This window comes from Quercus robur, chromosome 3 (genome assembly GCF_932294415.1).
Source record: "Quercus robur chromosome 3, dhQueRobu3.1, whole genome shotgun sequence".
Classification (NCBI taxonomy): domain Eukaryota; kingdom Viridiplantae; phylum Streptophyta; class Magnoliopsida; order Fagales; family Fagaceae; genus Quercus; species Quercus robur.
In genome coordinates this window covers 2,370,307-2,394,984 of record NC_065536.1, presented here as the reverse complement: position 1 = coordinate 2,394,984, position 24,678 = coordinate 2,370,307, and the positions used below count along the sequence as shown (strand labels likewise).

Below are 24,678 nucleotides of genomic sequence, written 5' to 3'. Positions count from 1 at the left end.
CTTGACGATTTTGAGCTACAAGAATGCAATAATGGAGATTGGAAATGGGAGCACGGAGTGTTTGGGAGGGAGATAGTTTAGAGAGAAGATGAACAGTCACAAAAGTTCGAGGGAAGACTGAAAAGAGGTTTAAAAAACTGCTCCTGTTTCTGCAAAACACTCGATTTTCGCGACTTGATTAAGTCGCCACACAGTCGCCAGCTCAAGCCGCCAAAGCACTCATGAACAAAAATTTGAAAATTTTTCTAAGTGTTTTTCGCGACTGGAAGGTCTACCCGCGAGTGAGTCGCGAGCTGAGCCGCGAAAATCTCTGAGTGAACCTCGTGACTGGACCTTCCACTCGCGAACAAGTCGCCAAAAATGACCAGCGAAGATGCGATTGAGGCTCGCGACTTGACATACCCGCGACTGAGCCGCCAAAACAGGGCAAAACTGTATTTTTGAAATTTTCAGATTTTTCAAACAAAATACTTTCCAAAAAACACCTAAAACACTCAAAAATCTTTTTGTGCTTGAATTAACAAAGATTGAGCATGTGAAAACACATTTCATCAAGTACAATCACACAAATGAATATGGCATTTAATGAACATAAACTTGTGTGTTGTGTGTGGATATCAACAATGAGATAGTCCTTCGTCTAATGTGAAGTTTCAATGATCGATTCAACCAAGGCATACACAATTAGCACTAGATCATGTGACCTATCTCAATTATAGAAATATGTATATATGACCTTCCACACAACTTGATAACATAACTTGAAGCTTTACATTTTACTCCACTTTTAGTCATAACATTTGATCTTTTTGATCTTTTTGAGGCAATCACCTCTCATTGTGAGAGTGATATTTGACATTTCACTTTAATGATCAAGCCTTTGGCTTTTTGAATAAACAATCACTTTAATATAAGGTCGCTTACCCTTTTTCATAGTCAAATACTAGAATGTGTGACAGGCTTTTGCAGCTCAATATCTCTTTTCATTTGGAGATTTACATTTGGTGAGCTCTTTTTAGCAAAACAAAAATAAAAAGTGGGAAGATATATAGACACAAGTCTATGCATGTCTCAAGATCAACATAACCATTCACTAATCATTCATGACAAGTTTAAAGATCTATTTACAACAATCACATAGATTTCAAGATATTTCCCACAGTGATATAAGTGCATGAAAACAAGCAATGCTCGAAAATGCACAAAGCCATTAGCACAAAGGTACAAGGCAAAACAAGTTTTGAGACAAAACTCAACAAAGTCAATCAAGCTTTTTGATTTTCTAATTTTTTTATGTGATTTTTGGATTTTTGACACAAGAAACAAAATAATGATAAAACAAAATTAAAGGTGTATTGTTCTTTTATCCAACTTAGTTTTTAAATCCAGTAAGCTAATGAAAATAAATTCTCATAAACAAGAAGAAAATAATACTCTCATTGTCATCAATTTGACCTAATCATATATTTCATGCTATATGTTTCAGGGTTGTGATGCTTCTGTTCTACTTGATTCAACTCCTGGAAACCCAGCAGAGAAGGAAAATATAGCCAACAATCCAAGTTTGCGAGGCTTTGAAGTGATTGATGAAGCAAAGGCTGAACTAGAAGCTCAATGCCCTAAAACTGTTTCATGTGCAGATATTATAGCATTTGCTGCTCGTGACAGTGCCTACAAAGTTGGAGGCATAAATTACAAAGTGCTATCGGGTCGTCGTGATGGTCAGGTGTCACATGAAGATGAGCCTACCCAAAACCTTCCCCCTCCTTTCTTTGATGCCAAGCAACTAGAGGAAAACTTTGCACGAAAAGGCCTTAGTCTTGATGAAATGGTGACACTTTCTGGGGGACATTCTATAGGCGTGTCACATTGTTCTTCTTTCTCAAAGCGGCTATACACTTTCAATGCAACACACCCACAAGACCCTTCAATGGACCCTAAATTTGCTAGAGACTTGAAAGCTAAGTGTCCCCCACAATTAAGTTCTGGAAATGGTGGTGATCCTACAGTGCCACTGGATGTTCTTACACCAAACAAACTTGATAATAAGTATTACAAAGATTTGATGAATCACCATGGCTTGTTGACCTCCGATCAAACTCTTTTGAGCAGCCCTGCAACGGTGGGGATTGTGAGGAACCATGCAAGAAATGATGCAGCTTGGGCTAACAAGTTTGCAGCAGCTATGGTGAAAATGGGTTCCATTGATGTTCTCACAGGAAGGCAGGGTGAGGTCAGGAAGAATTGCAGGGTTGTCAATTGGATTATTTTGTAATTAGATTATTTTGTGTACTTTGGCGTGCAGGGTGGGGAAATGTCTGTACTCTAATGTTCATTTTTTTCATTGTTTCATTGTCGATTCAAGTGTAAATTCACTTTGTGAAAGTTTCTTGTTTTTGTAAGAAAATTCTTTCAAAAAATATATATATATATGAAAGAATAAACTTGTTGATTTCTAAAAGGGCTTGCAACGTAGCATATAATCTCAATCTCTTATATGAGTCTTTAAAAACGCCTCTGATTTGTTTCTTTATAACCACGGTTGTTAGTGAAAATTTTTGTATTTATAATCTAAATGATGTTCAATAGTCAAATTTGAAAACTTTTGAAGCAATATGCGCAACTAGTTTGTCTTTACAGTTTGATTGAGACAGTAACAGTGTCTAATTGTCTACAGCATCAGCATGTGAATGCCTTAACTCATTGACTCTCCCTTCAGCAAAACAAGTCCTGTTCTAACGAAATAAGAGTTTTAGCTCAAGTAATTTAACCTATTGGATAATGCCAATGGGTTGCCGGTGCCAACATTGTAGTAGATGAAACCTAACTGGTATTAATTTTTGCCAATGCAAAGATAGTTTAGTTAAAATGAAAATTTCCCAAAAGAATGATTTAAGTTTGAAAAAAAAATTTATCATTTACATGGTATAATTTTAAGCTTTAAGTAAGTAATTTAAGGCTAAGCTTTCTCTCAACTTGAGATTGTGGATGAAGTTATATAACTCATAATTACCTTTTTAAGGTGGCTAGAAAATTTAAAGAATATTAGCACTTTTTGAATGAATCCCCATTCAAGACTATCATAAGGCTTTTTCTAACCCGATTTTTAAGACCATAAACCCAGACTTTAATTTATTTATACTTTTAATATGTCCAAATGCCATTAGCAAGAAAAGCTAAGCAATTTTCATAAATCAAGAATAATGATTACAATACAACACTCTGTTTTTATATATAACTAATAGAGTTGATTAACATAAACGAAAATATCCTAACAAATAGTAGCTGCTATTAGTGATAGTCACGTGATATAAACACCCCACATTTTTTTAATTTATTGAGAAGAATGCAAGTTCAGTTTTATTACTCAATCGGCTAGCCAAAACAAAAGAGTCTAAATCTGATGGAACAGACTCCATCCAGACTATTAATAAAAAGAAAAGTTTTGTTCTCTAGGCTAAGGCATGTGCAATTGCATTACCTTGCCTAACAATATGAGAGAAACAAAAGCTCTAGAGAAAGCTAGCCAAAAACTGTGTCTTTAATAATGTGATTCACTTGAGGTTTTTTCATCCCACCCTTAACGCAAGGAGTTTATTACCGTCTCTGAATCACCTTCAAAAGAAGACAGCCGGAATCCCAATCTTTTGTAAATTGCAACGCTCGTCTAGCTGCCAAAAGCTGACATGTCATCACAGAAGGCGGCTCTTGTATTTTTTCTGACAAAGCAGCCATAACCTTACCTGCAGAATTAAGGATAATCACACCAATGCCCACATCATCTGATTCGCTGAACATTGCTCCGTAGAAGTTTGTCTTGAAAGAGTCTAGAACTGGAGGGCTCCATTTTTTCTTGACTGTGCTTCGATCCCTTGAAACTTTGCTGTCCAGAGCATGTAACACATTTTCAGGTTCCTTTGCACAGAGATGACACAGTGGATCGTGGAGAATGGTTCTCTTCAGCAGATTCTCTCTAGTGTGTAGAGAGTTTGTATACGATTTCCATAGAAAGTATTTAATCTTCCCCGGAGTTTTCAGTTTCCAAATGCCTTTCCAAAACCATTTTTTTTCTTCAGAAGCTTCAATTTCATCTGCGCACAGAGTTGGCTTTTCCTGCAAAGCTTTGTAATCTGTTTTGATAGAATAGTTTCCCGAATTTACTTCGGGCCAAATGAGGATATTGGGTTGTGGGATTGAGCAGACGTATTGATTTTATGAGTTGAGCTTCAGGAGGATGGCCAAAATGGCGCAATAGTACTGTTTACTGAAATATATATCAATCTACCATTTTTTTGGAAATATGTAGTGATGTAGCATTTTTTGGGTACTTGAGTTTGGAGAACTCGAGTTTTCCATGGTACTCGAGTTCCATGAACTTGAGTTCTATTAAAAATTTTTCGGCAACTTTGAAGGCTGTTTTTTCAAAGAACTCGAGTACCATGGAAAACTTGATTTTCCCAAACTCAAGTATCTAAAAAGTGATAGATCCCTACATATTTTCAAAATAGTGATAAATTGATATATATCTCGATAAAAGAGTGGTATTTGGCCATTTTGACCTCAGGAGGATAGAAACAAAGAACAGTAAGATTAATTTGTATTCCACCACCCTGTATGTGAATCAATGAGAACATCAACAGTAGCTTCGGGTGAGATAAAATTAGGGGGGAAGTTACTTTGCCATCAGTTGAGTCCAATAGCCAAGAATCACAGAAAATCCGGGTAGTCTTCCCATCACCAATTTGCCATCTAGACTCTTTAGCTATAAGTTTTCTTGAGCGTAAAATACTCTTCCAAACAAAAGAATCAGAGGAAGATTTTTCTTCAAAGAGAAATTTGGAAAATATTTAGCCTTGAAAACTCTATAAAACTCAAAGATAGAGCAATTGGGAAATTAAAACTATATAAACACTCTACATAGATATACAACACGGAACACAATAAGCTTAGCCATAGTCGTTTTTGATCATGAACAATCAATTCATGTTTTCATCAAATCAACTGGTTTTACATTTGAATCTCTAACCAAATATGTTATTTTAATACGTTAATATATAAGATATAGATTTGTCTAAAAGGTAAGGTAACTGTTCATCGCTTTATCTTTTGGTTGTGGAGCGAGGATTTTGATTAGGGGAGTAAAATTAAGATAAAATAATGAAGACAAAATTAATTTCAAAATTTTAAATTAATATAAAAAATAAAATATTTGATTAACATAGAAAATATAATATAAATGTAAGTTATGATTTGTTTTTTGTGATTCGTTTTATTTTATTTTATCTCTGTCAACTTCACTTAATTTAATTTTTTTATTAAAAAATTCTGGAAAATATTTTACAATCATTAATTCAAAATTTTTAATTTAAAAAATTTGAAGAAAAATAATTTAAAAATTTCCAATCCGGTCTAATTTGGTCCAATTCAGTTTATTTTGGTCAATTCGGTCCTCTTTGTCTATTCGGTTCACTTTAGTCCAAATTAGTCCATTTGATTCTATTCAGTCTTCTACAGTCTTTTGGTCTATTTTTTCCACTTCGGTCCAATTTAGTTTAACTCCGTCCATTTGGTCCAATTTGATAAACTTCGGTCTGTTTGGTCTAGTTCTGTCTAATTTGGTCTAATTCGGTCCATTTGGTTCACTTTAGTTCAATTTGGTTTATTCAGTCCAATTTAGTCCATATCGGTCCACTTCCATTCAATCCATTCTACTTCAGTCCATTTAGCATATTTCGGTCCACTCACTTAAGAATGAGAAAAGACAAGTTTAGATTTAGAGTAATATGAATTATTTGAGTAAAATCAATTGTTATTATAAGATAAGTTTTGATTATCATGATAATTTCCTCAAGTGAATGAGAAATTTTAACAATAAATTTAAAACTTATAAATTTTATTTGTACCAAAATAAATTAGAAAAATATAGGAGTAATGCATAATAATAATAATAGTTAGAACTAAGAAAAATATGAACCACTTCAAAAAGGAATAATATCAATCAAAAACACAAAAATTAATAAAATTATATATTTGTAAAAATAAATAGATGTAAATTACTTTTAAAAATTGTTTAATTTTTAGGGAGAGCAATTCAGTCCCCTCGGGTCTATTTGGTCCAATTCTGTACATGTTGGTCCATTAACTTCATTTTGGTCTACTGGGTCCAATTTAGTCCATTTCAATCTATTTGGTCCATTGTGTACAAATTTCTAATGGATTGTCTATAATCCAATGCATAATTGTCTGGGAAATAAAAAACTATTATGAAGAAAGATGCAAGAAACACGGTTCCACTAAAGTAATCATTAGTCATTATGCCTTTGTACACGAAATCAAAGCTGGGACTTGTAAGCCATTTTCATCAGGCAAAGAACTTGTTATTTATTTTAGAAGAATCCGGCAAAGAAGTGACTTTTTTCCTTTTGGATGACATTCAAAACTGAATTCTCATCTAAAAATGACTTACTGAGATGACCACATAATCGGCTTTAGGCCGCTTGGACTCTTCTATTCTAAATACCTTCCACGAGCTACTTCCAAGATTTCAAGGATCAACTGAGTTTGATTTACGAACAATTATTCGACACCTACTGCCTAATGCTATCTTAAGATCTTGATGGGATTTAGTTTGGGTTATAACTAAATCATTAGAGGAAGTGTTGTGAGGATCCTAATGCCTTTGAGACCTCTCAAGCTTGTATCCTCTCAGTTTTTTATTTAAAAATTAGCAAGGAACTCATTTTATAGACGACAAAACCTTTCTTTTTTCAGAATGAAGACATTAATTTATTTATTTGTTTTTTGTTCTCTGGGCGACCCTAGATGAGAATTTCTCAAGTAGCTTTTACAGGCATGATCATCATTGCCAGTTGACATCTTTGAAAGTGAAAAAGAAAACAAATTTCTAAACCTCATGCACAAGTTAAGAAAACATTTAGATTAGAATTCAAATCAAGGAGGGAGGCCAAGGGAGAGAATAGTATCACTATTATGGTGCTGATGTTATACAAGATACAATTAACAAAGCAAACGCGTTACTGATTTTTTTGTCCAGTGCCTTATTTTACAGTTTAAGCAGCTAGTTGTTGAAGGCATTTCATGAACAAGTAGTTTTTTAATCGATTGAATTTCTTGGAAGGTCATATTTCTGTGGGATTTGATACATGGAGATTGAACAAGTAGCTACAATGCATGACTTGGTCAAACTTGTCTGTTTGGTCTTCAATCATACTTATCATATTTAATTGTCTTTTTGTTAATTAATTACTTTATCCATTACCCCTTTAAGGTGGTTGTCTAAGGACTTGAACTAAAGTAATATTTTAAAAGGTAAGAGGCTTGTAGTTCAAAATTAGTATTTTTTTGGTGTTTCTTACGGAGATTTTAAGGGTTCAAAATTAGTAATTTTTGTCACAATTTGATGGAGTGGTGAACATTTACTTTTATATGGACTTACCACATTTTTACCACCACGACTACTTAAAAGTTGTGTAAAAATTGAATCAATTTTTAGAGCAGAGTTTATGACGTATCTTTGTGTTAGAATTTAGAATCCATTTTCCTTCTTTAAAATTGAATAAAGAGAAAAAAAAAAGTGTTGATTAGATTTTCCCTTTTAAAAATTATAAAGCTAGCTTGATTACATCATATGTTTTCCCTGCTGAATCGGATACTTCAATTCATATCCTACTACATGCAAATAGACTTCTTCAATATATTCATTTAAAATGTAATATAAAACGCTGATGCAAGAACTGAACTGTCAAAGTATACCCCTAAAAAAATGTAATAAAAAAAAAAGTAATATAAAATTCATTTCATGATCCAATATGAGAATTTGTCATGGAGATTTTCAGTCATGACCAAATCTTCATTCTTCATTGCCACTTGACATCTTTGAAAGTCAGAAAAAAAATAAAAATAAAAAATAAAACCAGTACTGTTCTGAACCAGGCCTGCAAAATGAGAAGTCAAACCAAGCAAGGAGGCGAAGGGAGTGTACCACTGTATATGGAACTGTTCAAACTTAGACAGCTTAAAGCTTCACTTCTTTGCTTGCTGCAACTGTTAAGTAATTAACACACGTACGTTTCGGTATAGAAAAAGTAAAAGCAGCGGGCATAATCTTCTTCTTTCCTTTTACCTATAAATATGAACTTAACATCAACCATTCCCTTCATCTCAAAACTCAATCACCTCATTTCACTATCTTCTTCTCACTTTGTCTTTCTTTGGAGCACACAATCCAATTCTTGCTTCGTTCTTAACTACCTCATATATTGTTCCTTACTCTTTTTTTGCCTCACACAAATTAAGGCCTTTTGGGTTGCACAATGAAGATGGCAACACTACACTTGTGCTTGGTTTTCTTTCTAATTAGTATATCTACTATGGCTTCTGTCTCATCAGCATCACTCAAAGTGGGCTTTTATAAGACAAGTTGTCCTTCTGCAGAAGCAATTGTGAGAAAAGCTGTGAACAAAGCTGTGTCAAGGAATCCTGGCATAGCTGCTGGCCTAATCAGAATGCATTTCCATGACTGTTTTGTTAGGGTATAGCTTCTTCTCACCCTCATTTTCCACTCTATTTTTAGTATTTTATAAAATCAAATACACCGTTCTCTCTCCAGAAAAAGCATCTATAACATCCTTAATTAGCATGATGACTTTTGTATGTACTAAAAGCAAAACCTTATCTTAGAATATCACAATACAAACAACATATAGAAATACCATGTCCATCAAAAGCTTATTTGTTCCAAATTTATTTACTTTTTTGGGCTTGAAAGCAAAAAAATTTCATAAAATATCACATTATTAACATCTATAGATATGACATGTGTATCAAAAACTTGATGACTTCAAATTTATTAACTTTTTTGGCTAGTATTGACATTGACACCAACAAAATCATTGGAATATTGGTCCCGGCGGGGCTTGAAGAAACCGCGACCTTCGGCTCATAAGACCAACGCTCTAACCAACTGAGCTACGGGACCGTTGCATGAAAAACATTTCATGATATTATCTGTGCCACTTTTCCAATTTGATACTAATACACATTAATGTCATTCTTTTTGAATGGTGGATAATGGTTTTATTGTAATTGGTGGGTGTTAATGACTATATTTCAATCTAGACAAATTAAACTGACACAAAACGCAGATTTTTTTAGCTTCATTTTAAATGTCTATCAGGATTTTTCTAGACAAACTAAACTAGATTGACTTTCTTTCTTCTTCTTCTTCTTCTTTTTTTTTTTTTTTTTTTTTGGTACAACTTTTTGAAGTATTATTTTTTTTAAGGTGTATTGTTCTTTTATCCAACATAGTTCTTAAATCCAGTAAGCTAATGAAAATAAATTCTCCTAAAACAAGAAGAAAATAATTCCCTCACTGTCATCGATTGGACTTAATCATAATTTTCATGCTATATGTTTCAGGGTTGTGATGCCTCTGTTTTACTTGATTCAACTCCTGGAAACCCAGCAGAGAAGGAAAATATAGCCAACAATCCTAGTTTGCGAGGCTTTGAAGTGATCGATGAGGCAAAGGCTGAACTAGAAGCTCAATGCCCCCAAACTGTCTCATGTGCAGACATTATTGCATTTGCTGCTCGTGACAGTGCATACAAAGTTGGAGACATAAACTACAAAGTGCCATCAGGTCGTCGTGATGGCTGGGTGTCACATGAAGATGAGCCTACCCAAAACCTTCCCCCGCCTTTCTTTGATGCCAATCAGCTCGAAGAAAACTTTGGACGAAAAGGCTTTAGTCTTGATGAAATGGTGACACTTTCTGGGGCACATTCTATAGGCGTGTCACATTGTTCTTCTTTCTCAAAACGGCTATACACTTTCAATGCAACACATCCACAAGACCCTTCAATGGACCCCAAATTTGCTAGAGACTTGAAAGCTAAGTGTCCCCAACAATTAAGTTCTGGAAATGGTGGTGATCCTACAGTGCCACTGGATGTTCTTACACCGAACAAACTTGATAATAAGTACTACAAAGATTTGATGAATCACCATGGCTTGTTGACCTCCGATCAAACTCTTTTGAGCAGCCCCGCAACGGTGGGGATTGTGAGGTACCATGCAAGAAATGATGCAGCTTGGGCTAACAAGTTTGCAGCAGCTATGGTGAAAATGGGTTCCATTGATGTTCTCACAGGAAGGCAGGGTGAGGTCAGGAAGAATTGCAGGGTTGTCAATTAGATTATTTTATGTACTTTGGCGTGCAGGGTGGGGAAATGTCTGTACTCTAATGTTCATTTTTTTCATTGTTTCATTGTTGATTCAACTGTAAATTTACTTTGTCAAAGTTTCTTGTTTTTGTAAGAAGATAATTCTTTCAAAAAATATATATATGAAAGAATATACTTGATGATTTCCAAAAGGGCTTGCAACGTAGCATGTAATGTGAATCTCTTATTTGTGTCTTTAAAAACGCCTCAGATTTGTTGCTTTAAAACCATGGTTGGTGAAATTTTGGTGTTTATACTCTAAATGATGTTCAATAGTCCAATTTGAAAACTTTTGAAGCAATATGCACAACTAGTTTGTCTTTACAGTATGATTGAGACAGCAATATGCCTTATCTCATTGACTCTCCCTTCAGCAAAACAAGTCCTGTTCTAATCAATATATTACTAAAAGCTGAAGCGTAGCGTTTAATGTCGCTGCGCTCACGTTGAGCCACGTCAGCGGCCATGTCATCCCAATCCTTTTTTTTTTTTTTTAATTTTTTTTTACCTACAATTTTAAAACAATTTTTACAAGTTTCAGAATAATAAATCCCAGTATTATATGTATAATAAATCCCAGCCCACTCTCTATCTATTTACTTCCACCATAAAGCCCAGCCCAAGGCCTTTTCAACTTAAAAGAAAGATTTGAAACCGTGGAACCTTGAAGGGTTGTGTGTGAGAAGCACAGTGTGATACGCTTCAGCTCTATGGTTTCACAGTAACGGTTTCAAGGACAACCAAAGAGTCTGAAAATCTCCCCACCTTCCTACTCTACGATTTCACAGTAACGTCCGCTTATCTGAGTTCTTTCCTTGCTGTCTTCCTCTCCTCACAATATATAAATACTTACGGAACCTGGCTGATTTAGTTAGGTATCTCTAAACCCCAGTTGTTTTTGTGCTCCATTATTTTGCTTGATGTTTTTGGTTTCCCTTTTTGCATTTTGTTACTGCCTCTTTCGTGGAATGGTGTGGATGATTGTTATGGTGGCTGTGGTTTTTAATTGGTGCACTGTCTGACAGAAGCTACAGAAATACTGCCAGTAGTTTGTCTTTTGATTTATATGGATTGGTAGTAGTGGCTTGCTGCCTGTATGTTTTTTCTCTAACAAAGTGAATTTTAATCTTATGTCTTTGAAATTGTATCTGTTGCTATAATATGCTTGAATTAGAGTTTATTATTTTAATTGCCTTGGTCATTATAGGATGATTTCAAAAGGGAAAGAACAACCAAAAGTTGAATTAATATGTGATCATACAATTATTTGTTGTGGCATTTCCCCCTATCATAATTGTGGGTATGGGATGAAGACTATGTTATCTTTGTTTTGATCAATGAAAGACCTCGCACAATCAGAATGAGGAAGGGATGCAATGCTGTAATGTTCTTTATGTTTTGCTTTCTGGAAAATTGTAATGTATTTTTTAGTAAAAATGGTAGGTGTATTGTAGGACTATCAAGCCAAATTTGAATGCTACCTAAAGGATAAAAAATAAAAATAAAATAAAGTTTGCTAAGTGCTAAACTAGCCATGATAATTGATAATAAGATTAGATTTGGGATTGGTTTATAATTTAGCGTGTGTTTTGAATTGGATTAATTGACGGACTATCCATTTTATTCCTATTCATAAAATTTTAATGGAATTGTTTTGGATAGCTAGAATGCTAAATAGAGTGGAGGATTTCATCGCAAATCTATTTTATTTCATGCAAATTTTAGAGCATTTTATAACAATAAAACCATCATAATATCAGAACCATAATCATTAGTAGTGGCATCAGCAACAAAACCAGAAGTTTCAATTGGATTTGTCATGTGGTTTCACATTCAATTGTTCTTCTTCCATGTGTTCACAAAAAATTAACTAAAGGTATCCATGGTTGAATTGTTAACTAACAGCTCCTACCCATGTATAAGAATTTTGTTATGAAGCCTATTTGAATGCAAAATATCTAATAAAATGTTTGACAGAAAGTGCAGTACATGTTTCTAATGCATCTTCTAACCACTCGATAATTTAAGTTAACAATGACAATGACACTGGAAGTGTCACTTAGGATGAATCTTTTGGTTGTCCATGGTTGAATTGTTAACTAACAGCTCCTACCCATGTATAAGAATTTTGTTATGAAGCCTATTTGAATGCAAAATATCTAATAAAATGTTTGACAGAAAGTGCAGTACATGTTTCTAATGCATCTTCTAGCCACTCGATAATTTAAGTTAACAATGACAATGACACTGGAAGTGTCACTTAGGATGAATCTTCTAAATCTAGCCACGTGATATATAGCTTATGCACAATTGTTTAATTCATTATATGTGATTAGTTTGACTCTATTCAATTTAATAGAAAATTGTCATCCAAAATTTTAATCAAAGTCAAAGGTTTGTGTTAATTTGTCGTCAACAGAATGTCCTCTGTTCTTGATTTCATAGATGCCATAGTTAAAAGCATATGAAACTTGATATATGCGTTTTGTATTTTCAGAGAGGCAAGTGGTGTTGTGGACCTCTTAAGGATGATACAATCAATTTTTTTGACCTTTGAGACCCCAATGCTCTGAAGGTGAAATTTTCATAACTATGTGGGGTTACTTTGATTTGTTTGTGATTGTAAACAAATATTTTGTTGAAGATTCATGGAGTTAATATTTTTAGCCACTGTAACACATAAGGGTTCAAATAAAAAATCATGTCAAAATCCAAGACTAGATTGTGATTTATATAATATCTGTTTCAATCTCTCTCTCTCTCTCTCTCTCTCTCTCACAAGAAAACCTTGACACTATTTTCTGTTTGTTTGTCATTGTTTTTTATTTATTACTATTTAAATATTTCATATTGAGGGCAAGTTGTACATTTAGGTGATTATGCTGAGGTGTGAAAATTTCCATATTGAAGTTGATGAGGATGTAGAGATATATGTGTAAAAAGACGAAGATGTGTTATCATGAAATCACTCAGTGAACATTTTTTTCAAGAATTTTTGAAGTTGATGAAATATTTTCCTCAAATTGAGAAGTTTTAATTAACTGCATACTTTTTTTAAAATCTATGCCTCTTATGTCATGTCACTACTATTTAAGCACGATGAGCTAAGGAAAAAGAAATCAACATTGAGATTAGTGTCTACAACATTTTTCAGCAACCATCTTGATGCCTTAGAACATGGTTAATTAATTATTTCCTAGATGTAGCCTTATATACATCATTAAGTTCAATAATTTAGTTGATTTTCAAAAAAGTTCAGTAATTTAGTCTTCTTATGAGGTCCATTCTGTGAAATAATTGCTACCAAAGGCCAAGCTTCAAAACATGGTTGTATACATAATACATTTCGAAGTACAAAAAAATAAAACTGCTATTGTTTTGGGTCTTTTGTCTATTGATCTCATTCAAAAGGAAGGTGTTAACTGCAATTATAGCAGTTGGAAAATCAATTGTGGAACAATAAGTTATTTAATGAATTTTTGACAGAAATTCACATGCTTGGTAGTGGAAGGTTTTAACACAAAGTGAAAGAGTAAAAACAAAGGTAGATTAAAAGCAAAAAAGGAGGGAGATTAAAAAGAATGAGGTTGGTCTAAAAAACTATTATAGTTTAAGTTTTTGGGTTGGTCTTACCTTGTGATATTTTAATTTTTAACGGAACTGCATAAAGACAGGAATCTCCAAATAGTCTTAGAAAAATGGTCTTCATGATACTTGTGTGAACTTACTTACCAAGCAGGAAGACATTATAGATAGATGACATAAAATATTATATATTTTTTTAGTGTTTGAGTGTGTATTTTCATGTGAGTGTTTGTGTTCATTTATCAAAAGATTAAAAAAAGAAAAAAAAAAAAAGGGTCTTGGTGTTCAATGATGTGGACACCTGTCACCGTTTTGATTACTATTTTACTTACCAGTTGCTCACAAGTTACCTATTAATTTACATGTTTTGACATTGGATTGTTTTTTCAAGTATTTCTAACTTTTAATTATAAATAAAATGAAAAGGCTTTGCTAAAATATTCTTTATATTTATATTTGGTTGTGTAGGTTGTTCATATTTTCTACCAGTTGATTATGGAATATCTATTAAATTGCAAGTTCAACAGCTATAAAATGAAAAGGCTATGCTAAAATATTTTTTATATTTTCATTTGGTTGTGTAGGTTGTTCATATTTTCTATCAGTTGATTACGGATTATCTGTTGAATTTCAAGTTCAACAGCTAGATTGTTTCGTAAAGTATGTCCAACTCTCAATTAATGAAATGACTATTATAAAATTGAGATTATATTATCTTTTTTTGTGCTAAAATAATTTTTATATTCTCTTTTGGTAGGGTGTTCATATTATCCACCAGTTATTTGAAATGATTTTTTGCTATAATGACGGTTAAATGATGGTTGGTAGGACTTAAGTAGTAATACATTGAAAATTATTCAAAATTATTTGAATTTAAAATTCAATATCGGAGCCCAACTATTGAGAGGGCTTAAGTAGTAATACATTGAAAATTATTCAAAATAATAACACAATCATAAAAAATAATAATAATAATAATAAATCAAAAAATTATCACGCGCAACGCGCGGGTCTGCGACTAGTGAAATAATAGTTTTAGCTCAAGTAACTGAACCTATTGGGCAATGCCAATGGGTTGCCGGTGCCAACAATGTAGTAGATGAAACCTAACTGGTATTGATTTTCGCCAATGCAAAGATAGTTTAGTTAAAATGAAAATTGCCCAAAAGATAATGATTTAAGTTTGAAAAAAAATTATCATTTTACATGGTATAATTTTAAGTTTTAAGTAAGTAATTTGAGGTTAAGCTTTCTCTCAACTTGAGATTGCGGGTGAAGTTATATATATAACTCATAATTAACTTTTTAAGGTGGCTAGAAAATTTAAAGACAATTAGCACCTAGAATTAATCCCCATTCAAGGCTATCAAAGGGACTTTTCTAACCCGATTTTAAGGCCATAGACCCAGTATTTAATTTATTTAATTATTTATTTATACTTTTAATATGTCCAAATGACATTAGCAAAAAAAGCTAAGTGATTTTCATTAATCAAGAATAATGACTACAATACAACTCTGTTTTATTTTTTAATTTTTAATATAACTAATAGAGTTGATTAACATGACCGAAATATCCTTCAAATACCTGTTAGAAGTGGAAAAAATCTTGTATGAAATAGTCTCATGAGATACTTTCTTGTTATCAGTGATAATCACGTAATATAAACACCATACATAGATATACAACACAGAACACAATGCGCTTAGGCTATAGTCATTTTTTGATTATGAACAATCAATTCAACTGGTTTTATAGTTGAATCTCTAACCAAATATGTTATTTTATAAGATATAGATTTGTCTAAAATGTATGGTAACTGTTCATCGCTTTTTCTTTTGGTGGTGGAGCCAGGATTTTGGTTAGGGGGAGTAAAATTAAGATAAAATATTGAAGAAAAAATTAATTCCAAAATTTTAAATTAATATAAAAAAAAGAAAATATTTGATTAACATAGAAAATATAATATAAATGTAAGTTATAAAAGGAATAATATCAATAAAAAAAATTTAAAAAAATTATATATTTGTAAAATAGAGAGATAGAAATTGCTATTAAAAATTGTTTAATTTTTTGGGAGAACAATTCTGTCCCTTTAGGTCTATTCCGTCCATTTGGTCCACTTCAATCCACTTTGTTCCAATTCAGTCCATTTTCATTTATTTGGTTCATTTCGGTTTATTTGGTCTATTTTGTTCTATTCGGTCCATATGTCCATTTGGTCCACTCCAGTCCAATTTGGTCCATATTGGTCCACTTCCATTTGATTCAGTCAACTTTGGTCCATTCAACCAATTTTGGTACACTTACTTAAAAATGAGAAAAGAAAAGTTTAGGTTGAGAGTAATATGAATTATTTGAGTTATATTAATTGTAATTATAAGATAAATTTTGATTATAATGATAATCTCCTTAAGTAAATGAGAAATTTGAATAATAGATTTAAAATTTAAGAATTTTAGTTGTACCAAAATAAATTAGAAAAATATAGAAGTAATGTATAATAACAATAGTTATAAGAATATGAATCACTTCAAAAAGGAATTATATCAATCAAAAACACAAAAATTAATAAAATTATATATTTGTAAAAATAGGGAGATAGAAATTACTTTTAAAAATTGTTTAATTTTTAGAGAGAACAATTTGGTCCCCTTAGGTCTATTCGATCTATTTCAGTCCACTTTGGTCTACTTTAGTCCATTTTTACCTATTTGATCTACTTTGGTCTATTTCGGTCTATTTGGGCCAATTTGGTCAATTTTGGCCTATTTGGTCCATTGTGTATGTAAAGTTGTGATTTACAACTATGTTTTATGTTGGCTTTATTTCATGACAAAAAGTGTTGTAATTGCTTTAATTTTGTTCCTTGTATTTTGTGAGATTTTATTGTATTGGGTTTAGTATTAAGTTGGTGAAGAATCGAGCATAAATTGAAGATTAGTGCATTTCGCGACTAGCTCGCGAGAAGGGTTCCCGCAAAAAGGGCATGTGAGAAGCACATGACTGGAAGTTGAAGAGTCGTGCCAGACTATCAATTTCGTAAATATTTCGTGGGTAAGGCCTTCCCGCGAGATACTCGTAAGACTCTCTGCTTGGAGGATTTTTAAGTATGACTTTCTTATCCTTCACCTATACTATATATACTCTCATTACCCACAAATGTAAAGGAGTCCATTCAGAGAGAAAACCCCTAGATAGGTTTTGTACAACACACACACACCCATCTTTTAGAGAGAGAGAGCTACTCATTCTTAATGAGAAATCATTGTAACCTCTTCTCCTTCCCTCTCCCATTGACATACCTTAAGAGGAGATTTGTACCTAAACACAACCCACACATTTTCAGAGTGTAGAGTGTTTTGGAGCTTGGGAAGCTTGGGGGATTTGCCAAAAGAAGTCGGTGAGGCTTGGCAGAAGCAATCGGGTGTATTGTGGGATCTGGAAAGCTAGACAAGACACGGTTTTGAGAAACCTTATTGGAGTAGGAGCTTGGAGGGCTTAGATACATTGGGTAGATTAGGCTTGGAAGGTCTCTTGCTAACCCATGTATCTCAACTAATTGGCTAGTGGATCGATTACCGCTTGGAGGGCGGCGAAGAGGTTTTACACTAAGTACTTCGGTTTCCTCTTTGATAACACATTAGCGATTTATCTTGAATTTGCATTCTTCTTCCCTACCCTTTTAGCTTTCATATTACTGATGTGTTATATTGAATGTGGGTTAAAGTAGTTTATTTGTTTATTCGCTCGCATTTACTCTATTCCGCACTTAGTATAAGTTAGAGTAAAATCTATTGAGCCGTAACTTTAATTTGGGGGTCTAAACAGCTCTTGTGTTTTAACACATTTTCGAGCTTTCAATGTACAAATTTCTTTTGGATTGTACTATGATCCAATGCATAATTGTCTTTGAAAAAAAAAAAAAAATTATGAAGAAAGATGCAAGAAACACGGTTACACCAAGTGGTTGAACTAAGAAATTAGTTGTAATTTTACAGCTAGTCATTAGTCATTAGTCATTATATATGCACATGGTCCACGACTTTTTCCATTTGGATGACATGCTAAACTGAATTTTCATCTAAAATGGGTTCCCATTAATGCAGAAATGCTAGCTACTTGGTCAAGGTGAGAGACCTAGCTAGCTTGCCATGCTTATTGCTTAACCACGCGCTTTCCTGGTTGTTCCCGCTGGCAATTAATGATTTTTCCTTCCTAATCAAGTTAATCTTTAATATATGATTATGATGGTTGTCAAACACTAAACCCTTTATTTATATATATATATATTATGGGACAAGAAAAAAATTATTATTATTTTTCCTTTCTTTAGTCTATTTGAAATTTATATTTAAAAAAGAAAAAGAAAAGAAAAGAAATACTATAAAATATAAATTCTACTATTGTACGATTGAATCTGTTGTATTTTATTTATATCATGGTTAAACAAGAACCCCAATAAGATGAAAATTACGCTCACTGACCTAGTCTGCATAATTTGTATGTTTGAAGAGTATGTAGGTTATTTTATCTGGCCATTGCCAGTTTGACATCCATAAAAGTCAAAGAAGATACATGCTTGACCACCCACTCCAAAACCTGATAGGCTAATAGGATGGAAAATCTTGTAAAATAAGCAACTGTTGAAGTGAGCCAAAGTAGACTGTTTCCTCTTAGTTACCATGGAAGCCCTCAAACATAGACAGCTTCAAGCTTTTCTTCTATGCAGCTATACACGTTTTTGTTTACAAAGTAAAACTGCCACACTCATCTTTACTATATATCTTCTTGCCTATATATACTTGGTTAACATCAACCTTTATCTCCATCTCCAACTTGCTTATAATATTCTTCTTTCAACTGTCATCTAAGTTCTTTCTTTGCTCGTCTCTTATTCATTCATTAATTCTTTACAGTATTGGGTTATTTGGGTTGTAGAGTAACTATGCCAACCATCGAAATTTACTTGGCTTTCTTTGTTACTATGTCTATAATGGTGTCAGTGTCATCGGCAATGCCATCACTCAAAGTGGGTTACTATCAATCAACTTGTCCTTCTGCAGAGACCATTGTGAGAAACACTGTAAACAAAGCAGTGTCAAGGAACCCTGGCCTAGCAGCTGGCATCATCAGAATGCATTTCCATGATTGTTTTGTCAGGGTATGTCAGCTCTTTGCAACACCAATTAACTCTGTTATATGTTCTATAGAATCTGTTAATTTGCCATTTTTCTTAAGCTTCTCTTGCATGTTTAAAAGAAATTATTCATCGAAAAAGAGAACTTTCAAAGTCATTTTAAAGACCCATTAATATATATATATATATATATATATATTGTTAAGCTTCTTATGCATTTTTCAAAGTCACTTTTAAGACCCATTAATCATGTTATATTTAATAGAATCTTTATTTTATTTTTATTTTTCTAAAATGACAGATGGAATCACCTTAATAATTAATACAAAACCATATAACTTGGAAGAAGAGAAAACCAAAGTGAGAGGTGGGGATTGAACCTAGTTGATCATCGCGTATAGATGTACTCATGTACCTAAATTTGTAGACCCTCCTTTTTTTGCCACTAGAAGAATGCTTTGAAAGTTACTTAATTACCAAGTTGTTAGAGCTGAATCATGTTTTGTTCTTATCTATGCCAGGGTTGTGATGCTTCTATCCTAGTTGATTCAACCCCTGGAAATCTAGCCGAGAGAGATAGTCCAGTCAACAATCCAAGCTTAAGAGGTTTTGAAGTGATATTTGAGGCAAAGGCTGCACTTGAAGCTCAATGCCCACAAACAGTCTCATGTGCAGACATTATTGCATTTGCTGCTCGTGACAGTGCTTACAAAGTTGGAGGCATAAATTACAAAGTTCCATCAGGACGCCGTGATGGAAGAATTTCACGTGAAAACGAGCCTATTCTAAACCTTCCACCACCTACCTTCAATGCTCAGGAACTCGAACAAAGATTTGCGCAAAAAGGACTTAGTCTTGATGAAATGGTGACACTTTCTGGTGCACATTCCATAGGAAGGTCACATTGTTCGTCTTTCTCAAAGCGATTATACACTTTCAATGAAACAAATCCACAAGACCCTTCAATGGATCCCATATTTGCTAGAGACCTAAAGACCAAGTGTCCACAAAATGGTGGCAATGATGATCCAACAGTACCACTTGATGTACTTACACCACATAGGCTTGACAATAAGTATTATACAAATTTGAAGAAACACCATGGCTTATTGACATCTGATCAATCTCTTTTGAGCAGCCCTTCTACAGTTGGAATTGTCAGAAATAATGCAAGGCATGGTGAAACATGGGCTAATAAGTTTGCAGCAGCTATGGTGAAAATGGGTTACATTGATTTGCTTACAGGAAGTCAAGGTGAGATCAGGAAAGATTGTAGATTTGTGAACTAGATATTACAGGTTTATTGGTATGACTATTGAAATTATTTTGTATTATTTTTTTACATTGATTCATTAGTCAATGTTGATTCAAATGTAAATTCTTTCTTTTGTAAGTTTTTGAACAAATTTTGTTGAGAAATTAATTGGATAAACTTGTATTCGTTGGATGTTACAAAATGTGCATAGCATTCATGTGTGGAACTCTAAAATTTTGTTCATTGTTTTACAACTTTTTTTTATTTAAAAAGTGTACCAAAATGATGATTAGGTCGAATCTTGGTGTGATGGTGTGTTCTATAAAAAGCAACAAATCACAAATTCAAGTACAGAAATTAAACTCTCAAATTAATTTAGAGTAAGATTGTTTATCATTACCTCTTCCAAGCTCCACAAAAATAGGAGCTTAATTTGTGCAAAACCCTTGCCAAGCAGGTTGCGATTTTGTCGCTAATGAGAAAGCTCAAGCTTGTGCCTACATACTTATGGCCATAGGATTACTTCTAGCGAGACTTAAATGTAATCATCCAAGTAGCCCATTGTGACTGTGTTAGCATTACAAAAAGTAGGATTTGAGTATAACAAGTATACTGAATCGATGGGTTGGGATTTGGGAGAGCTCAATGTCATTTCGTTGAAATCTTGGATCTAGGCCTAGTACTGTACAGTCTGTACAATGTCATTTATTGTACCTACACAAAAAAGAACATTTTTTTTTTTTGGTAACAATGGAAAATCAAAGAGTGTATGTAAAAAACTGGGTTGCCATCTTCGCCAATTGCTGGACTTCCTTGAATATGGGTTCAGGAGCAACTTTGATTTGTAGACTTTGAAACATTCTCTTTTGGGTTCGGATATCTTCTAGGAGAATCTCTGCTTCCTTGTTGTCTGTATTTATGGTTGCCAGCTCATCCGCTAAATTTTTTGAGTTAACAAGTAAGATGGCTTTTCTATATCCTTCCTTCCAAGCAGTATAGAGCGCTTCGCGAATGGTTAAAAGATTGCTGGTCTTCTTATTCCTCGTATGCCATGAAAAACATTCCTTCTTGACGGACTGTCCTAAGTGATTTTTAATCACAAAGGCTCCTCCATCCCAATTTGTATTGCCGCAACGGTTTTTGTTTCCTATGATAATTAAAATCTGCCATCCCTTACAGCTTGAGAAATTTATATAATCTCTTTTCTCTTGTGGGTTGTAGAAGTGTTGCTCTTGTGGAGTCATTGCTTGCATCCATTCACTCTTTAATCTTTGGACTGTATGCAAAGCTTGATGGATGTCTGGCTCTAGTCTCTCAAAAATAGCTCTATTTCTTGTCTTCCAAATTGTCCAAAGAATCGCTCCTTGTTCAGTCAATATCTCTAAATCCCCTTGACTTTTTATATTACACTTTTCAATTTGTGACTGCATCCAGTTAGCTATATCTGTTGTGTATATCAAATGAGTTCTCAGCCCTTGAGCAGAACCATACCATATAGCTCTAGCAAAGTGACACAAAAAAGAACATTGTAACACCCTTGAAACCACCATATTATTCAATTAACAATATTATTATCACAATCTATCTATAGACAGCCAAATTCACATCTAATTTTACAACACACTTAAATATTAACTTGTAATTGAATTTATTACTTACACATAGGTCTACTGTTGACAATTGGTGAAAAAGTAAACTAGTTATGTGCTAATTGCTAATCACAAGTTGACATCCAAGTATATTGAGGATGTGTACTGTCTATATATAGATTTTTTCTTATTATTATAATAATCAGGGATAGAACTAGGATTCAAACCTGGCGGGCCAAAGCTTAAAACAAATTTTTTTATGAAAATAAAAACTAACACCTATTTCATATTCAACAAAATACTACATATAAAATAAGTGTTTCTTAAACAGTTGATATTATAAAAATGTCGACAAAGTATAACATATAAAATAAGTGGTTTTTAAACATTTCAACACATTTATCAAAATGGAATCAACGGTCTTTTAAGTCTTGAAAGTCGTCTATGATTGATTCTGTACCAAATTTTGCAGCAATCTCCTTCTCAATGTACAGAATCAAAGAGTCCATTAGAAAATCATCTTCCATCTTGTTGCGAAGCCTATTCTTGATAATATTCATGGTTGAAAATGCTCGCTCTGTAGTTGCAGTAGAAATTTGAAGAGTAATCACAAGTGTAATCAATCTATAAATATATGGGTAAAATAATGATTTTTGGGTTTTTACCAACCATTGGCATAACTTAGAAATACTTGATGGCTTCTTGAAGTCCGGATGTTGAACTACATTGTGCTTATAATGATCAACTTTTGCCTCTAAAAGTGTCATATCTTGATCTATGAAGTCTTTCGGATAAAACTTGCTTACTAACAACAAAATGTCTATACTTCTAAAAGACTCACGTGCCTCTTTAGTATCAAGAGCTGAACTAAGATTAAGCAATTCCATTGCATGCTTACTAAACCGATGATTTAATTCTTGTAATATAGAATCTATTGCAGCATAAAAAATATCTACCCGATAATGATGCTTAATTGTGAAGTCATCTTGTTGATAACGAGCTAGATCTCCTTTCTCAACATAATGAGTATTCATATTTGGGACATCTATGTCATGTGCCTCAGAATATGATTTCACAGTGGTAAGTAAATTATCCCACTCTTCATCTCTGAATTTTTGAATAAGTGCTTAAGTGGATGAAACAAAATTCATCGCATTCAAAATGTCTTGAGACTGACATTGCAAAGCTTGACAAAGTGCATCAGTGATCTTCATAATTTCTTTCATGAGATGCAAAATGAACACAAATTCAAAAGAAATCAGAGCATGATAACATGAGTATGCTGCTTCTCGTTGGGAAGTAGTATTTCCTTCCTTGATGATCTTAAGTAAAATTTCACATGTTGGACTAAATATATTTACCAAGCTAGAAATTGATCTTGAGTGAGAACCCCAACGAGGATCTCCAGCCCATTGTAATGTGCTAATCTGGTTAAGTCCTCTTCCAGTTTCAAGCTCACCAATTTCAACAAAATATGCAATTTGATTAGCATAAGCTTTTTTTATTTGCTCAGTATGCTTGCATGATGCACCAACAACATTGACAATAGATGATAATCTATTAAAAAAACTTTGAACAAGAATAACTTCTTTTGATGCTGCCACTAATGCTAATTGCAAGCGATGTGCAAAACAATGAATGTAGTAAGCATATGGACAATCATTTGAAACCAAAGCTTTTAATCCATTCCACTCACCTCACATATTGCTTGCACCATCATATTCTTGCCCTCAAATATCTTGAATATCCAGACTATGATGTGACAAGATAGAATATATTTCATCTTTTAGGGTTAATGCCATAGTATCGGGGACATGAACTACCCCCAAAAAATGTTCTCAAACAAAACCATCTTTGTGTACAAATCTTATAGCAATAGCCATTTGCTCCTTCATTAACTCATCACGAGCTTCATCAACAATTTGGCAAAACTTTGCATCACCAATTTCTTCACGAATTGCCTTCATCACGTTATTTGAAAATACATGTAAGATTTCCTTTTGGATTTTTGATGATTTGTAAGAGGCATTTTTGGGAGGTTTCTCTATCGCTTCTACAACATATTCATTATATGATACCATCAAATCCAATACTTCAAGAAAATTCACACGATTAATTGAATCAGAATTTCCATCTCGTCCTCTAAAAGCAAGTCCTTGAAATGCAAGCACTTTGACAACATCAATTGAGGCCTTTAACCACAATCAATTGCTTGCAATTTGATCAGAATTGAAATTTTCAAGTACATTTTGTATGTGTTGAGACTGGTTCATCAAATCTGTCATGGCTTGCTCGGAAGCTTTATGAAAAGAGTTAGGTTTTTTCCCCATATGATTTAAAAAGGAACAATTATTTCCATCATTAACTTTCTTCTAATTCCGAAATCTGTCCTTAGTGAATACATGAGTCCCAGAATTCCTAGTTGGCTTGTCAAAGAGAAAGCATGGTAGACAAAAAACAACATCTTTACTAGGTGAATATTCAAGCCAAGTACTAAATGCCTTAATTGCACACCATGAATGTTTAAATTTACGAGAATGACTTCCAAATTTAGTTTTCTTGTACTCATCTAGTTTACGTTGGTATGAACCAAGCTTAATGTAAGCTCGTCAAATTTCATCCTATTCATTAGCATCATATTCCCATATTTGCTTACACATTCTAGGATCACGCACAAAACCTGTACTTTTGACAATGGTGACATTTGGAACTTCTGTTTGGAGATTTTCAGAAACTAGGATATCAACGCTAGGGGTTGGCAATCTTGCATCATCAGCTATGACCTCAGAATTATTTATATTTTTTCTTTTGAAAAAATTTAATAATGTAGTGGACTTACTCATGATCTACAAATTAAAAAAA

At 33.3% G+C, this 24,678-nt stretch overlaps 3 protein-coding genes, 1 long non-coding RNA gene and 1 other non-coding gene across 5 annotated transcripts in view; 4 read left to right on the top strand and 1 right to left on the bottom strand.

The window, feature by feature from the left end:
• Positions 1-2,359, top strand: part of LOC126716655 (peroxidase 5-like) — a 93,984-nt gene extending 91,625 nt beyond the window's left edge. The window contains exon 2 of the mRNA XM_050417585.1: positions 1,487-2,359. Coding sequence (XP_050273542.1) covers positions 1,487-2,275 — 789 coding nt within the window. The 3' untranslated portion in view covers positions 2,276-2,359. The remainder of the gene's footprint in view (positions 1-1,486) is intronic.
• A 5,793-nt stretch (positions 2,360-8,152) lies between these two features.
• LOC126716657 (peroxidase 5-like) lies at positions 8,153-10,399 on the top strand. The gene is made up of 2 exons (XM_050417587.1): positions 8,153-8,552; positions 9,442-10,399. The coding sequence occupies exons 1-2, from the start codon at positions 8,334-8,336 to the stop codon at positions 10,216-10,218; spliced, it is 996 nt and encodes a 331-aa protein (XP_050273544.1). The 5' UTR covers positions 8,153-8,333; the 3' UTR covers positions 10,219-10,399.
• Positions 8,922-8,998, bottom strand: TRNAI-UAU (transfer RNA isoleucine (anticodon UAU)). Its single transcript has one exon. It is a non-coding gene; the product is annotated as a tRNA-Ile (tRNA).
• Positions 10,400-10,735: 336 nt separating the features above from the next.
• LOC126716685 (uncharacterized) lies at positions 10,736-13,006 on the top strand. Its single transcript, XR_007652221.1, has 2 exons — positions 10,736-11,122; positions 12,745-13,006. It is a non-coding gene; the product is annotated as an uncharacterized LOC126716685 (long non-coding RNA).
• A 5,643-nt stretch (positions 13,007-18,649) lies between these two features.
• Positions 18,650-20,464, top strand: LOC126716670 (peroxidase 5-like). The gene is made up of 2 exons (XM_050417600.1): positions 18,650-18,996; positions 19,494-20,464. Exons 1-2 carry the CDS (start codon positions 18,781-18,783, stop codon positions 20,259-20,261), a joined length of 984 nt encoding a protein of 327 aa, XP_050273557.1. The 5' UTR covers positions 18,650-18,780; the 3' UTR covers positions 20,262-20,464.
• The last annotated feature ends 4,214 nt before the right edge of the window (positions 20,465-24,678 follow it).

What these genes read in the sequence shown, in the direction of transcription:
- LOC126716657 (XM_050417587.1), top strand. Translation starts at nt 8,334, where the DNA reads ATGAAGATGGCAACACTACACTTGTGCTTGGTTTTCTTTCTAATTAGT. An exon ending in TCCATGACTGTTTTGTTAGG is followed by an intron (nt 8,553 to 9,441) that starts GTATAGCTTCTT and finishes TATATGTTTCAG; the next exon opens with GGTTGTGATGCCTCTGTTTT.
- LOC126716670 (XM_050417600.1), top strand. Translation starts at nt 18,781, where the DNA reads ATGCCAACCATCGAAATTTACTTGGCTTTCTTTGTTACTATGTCTATA. An exon ending in TCCATGATTGTTTTGTCAGG is followed by an intron (nt 18,997 to 19,493) that starts GTATGTCAGCTC and finishes TATCTATGCCAG; the next exon opens with GGTTGTGATGCTTCTATCCT.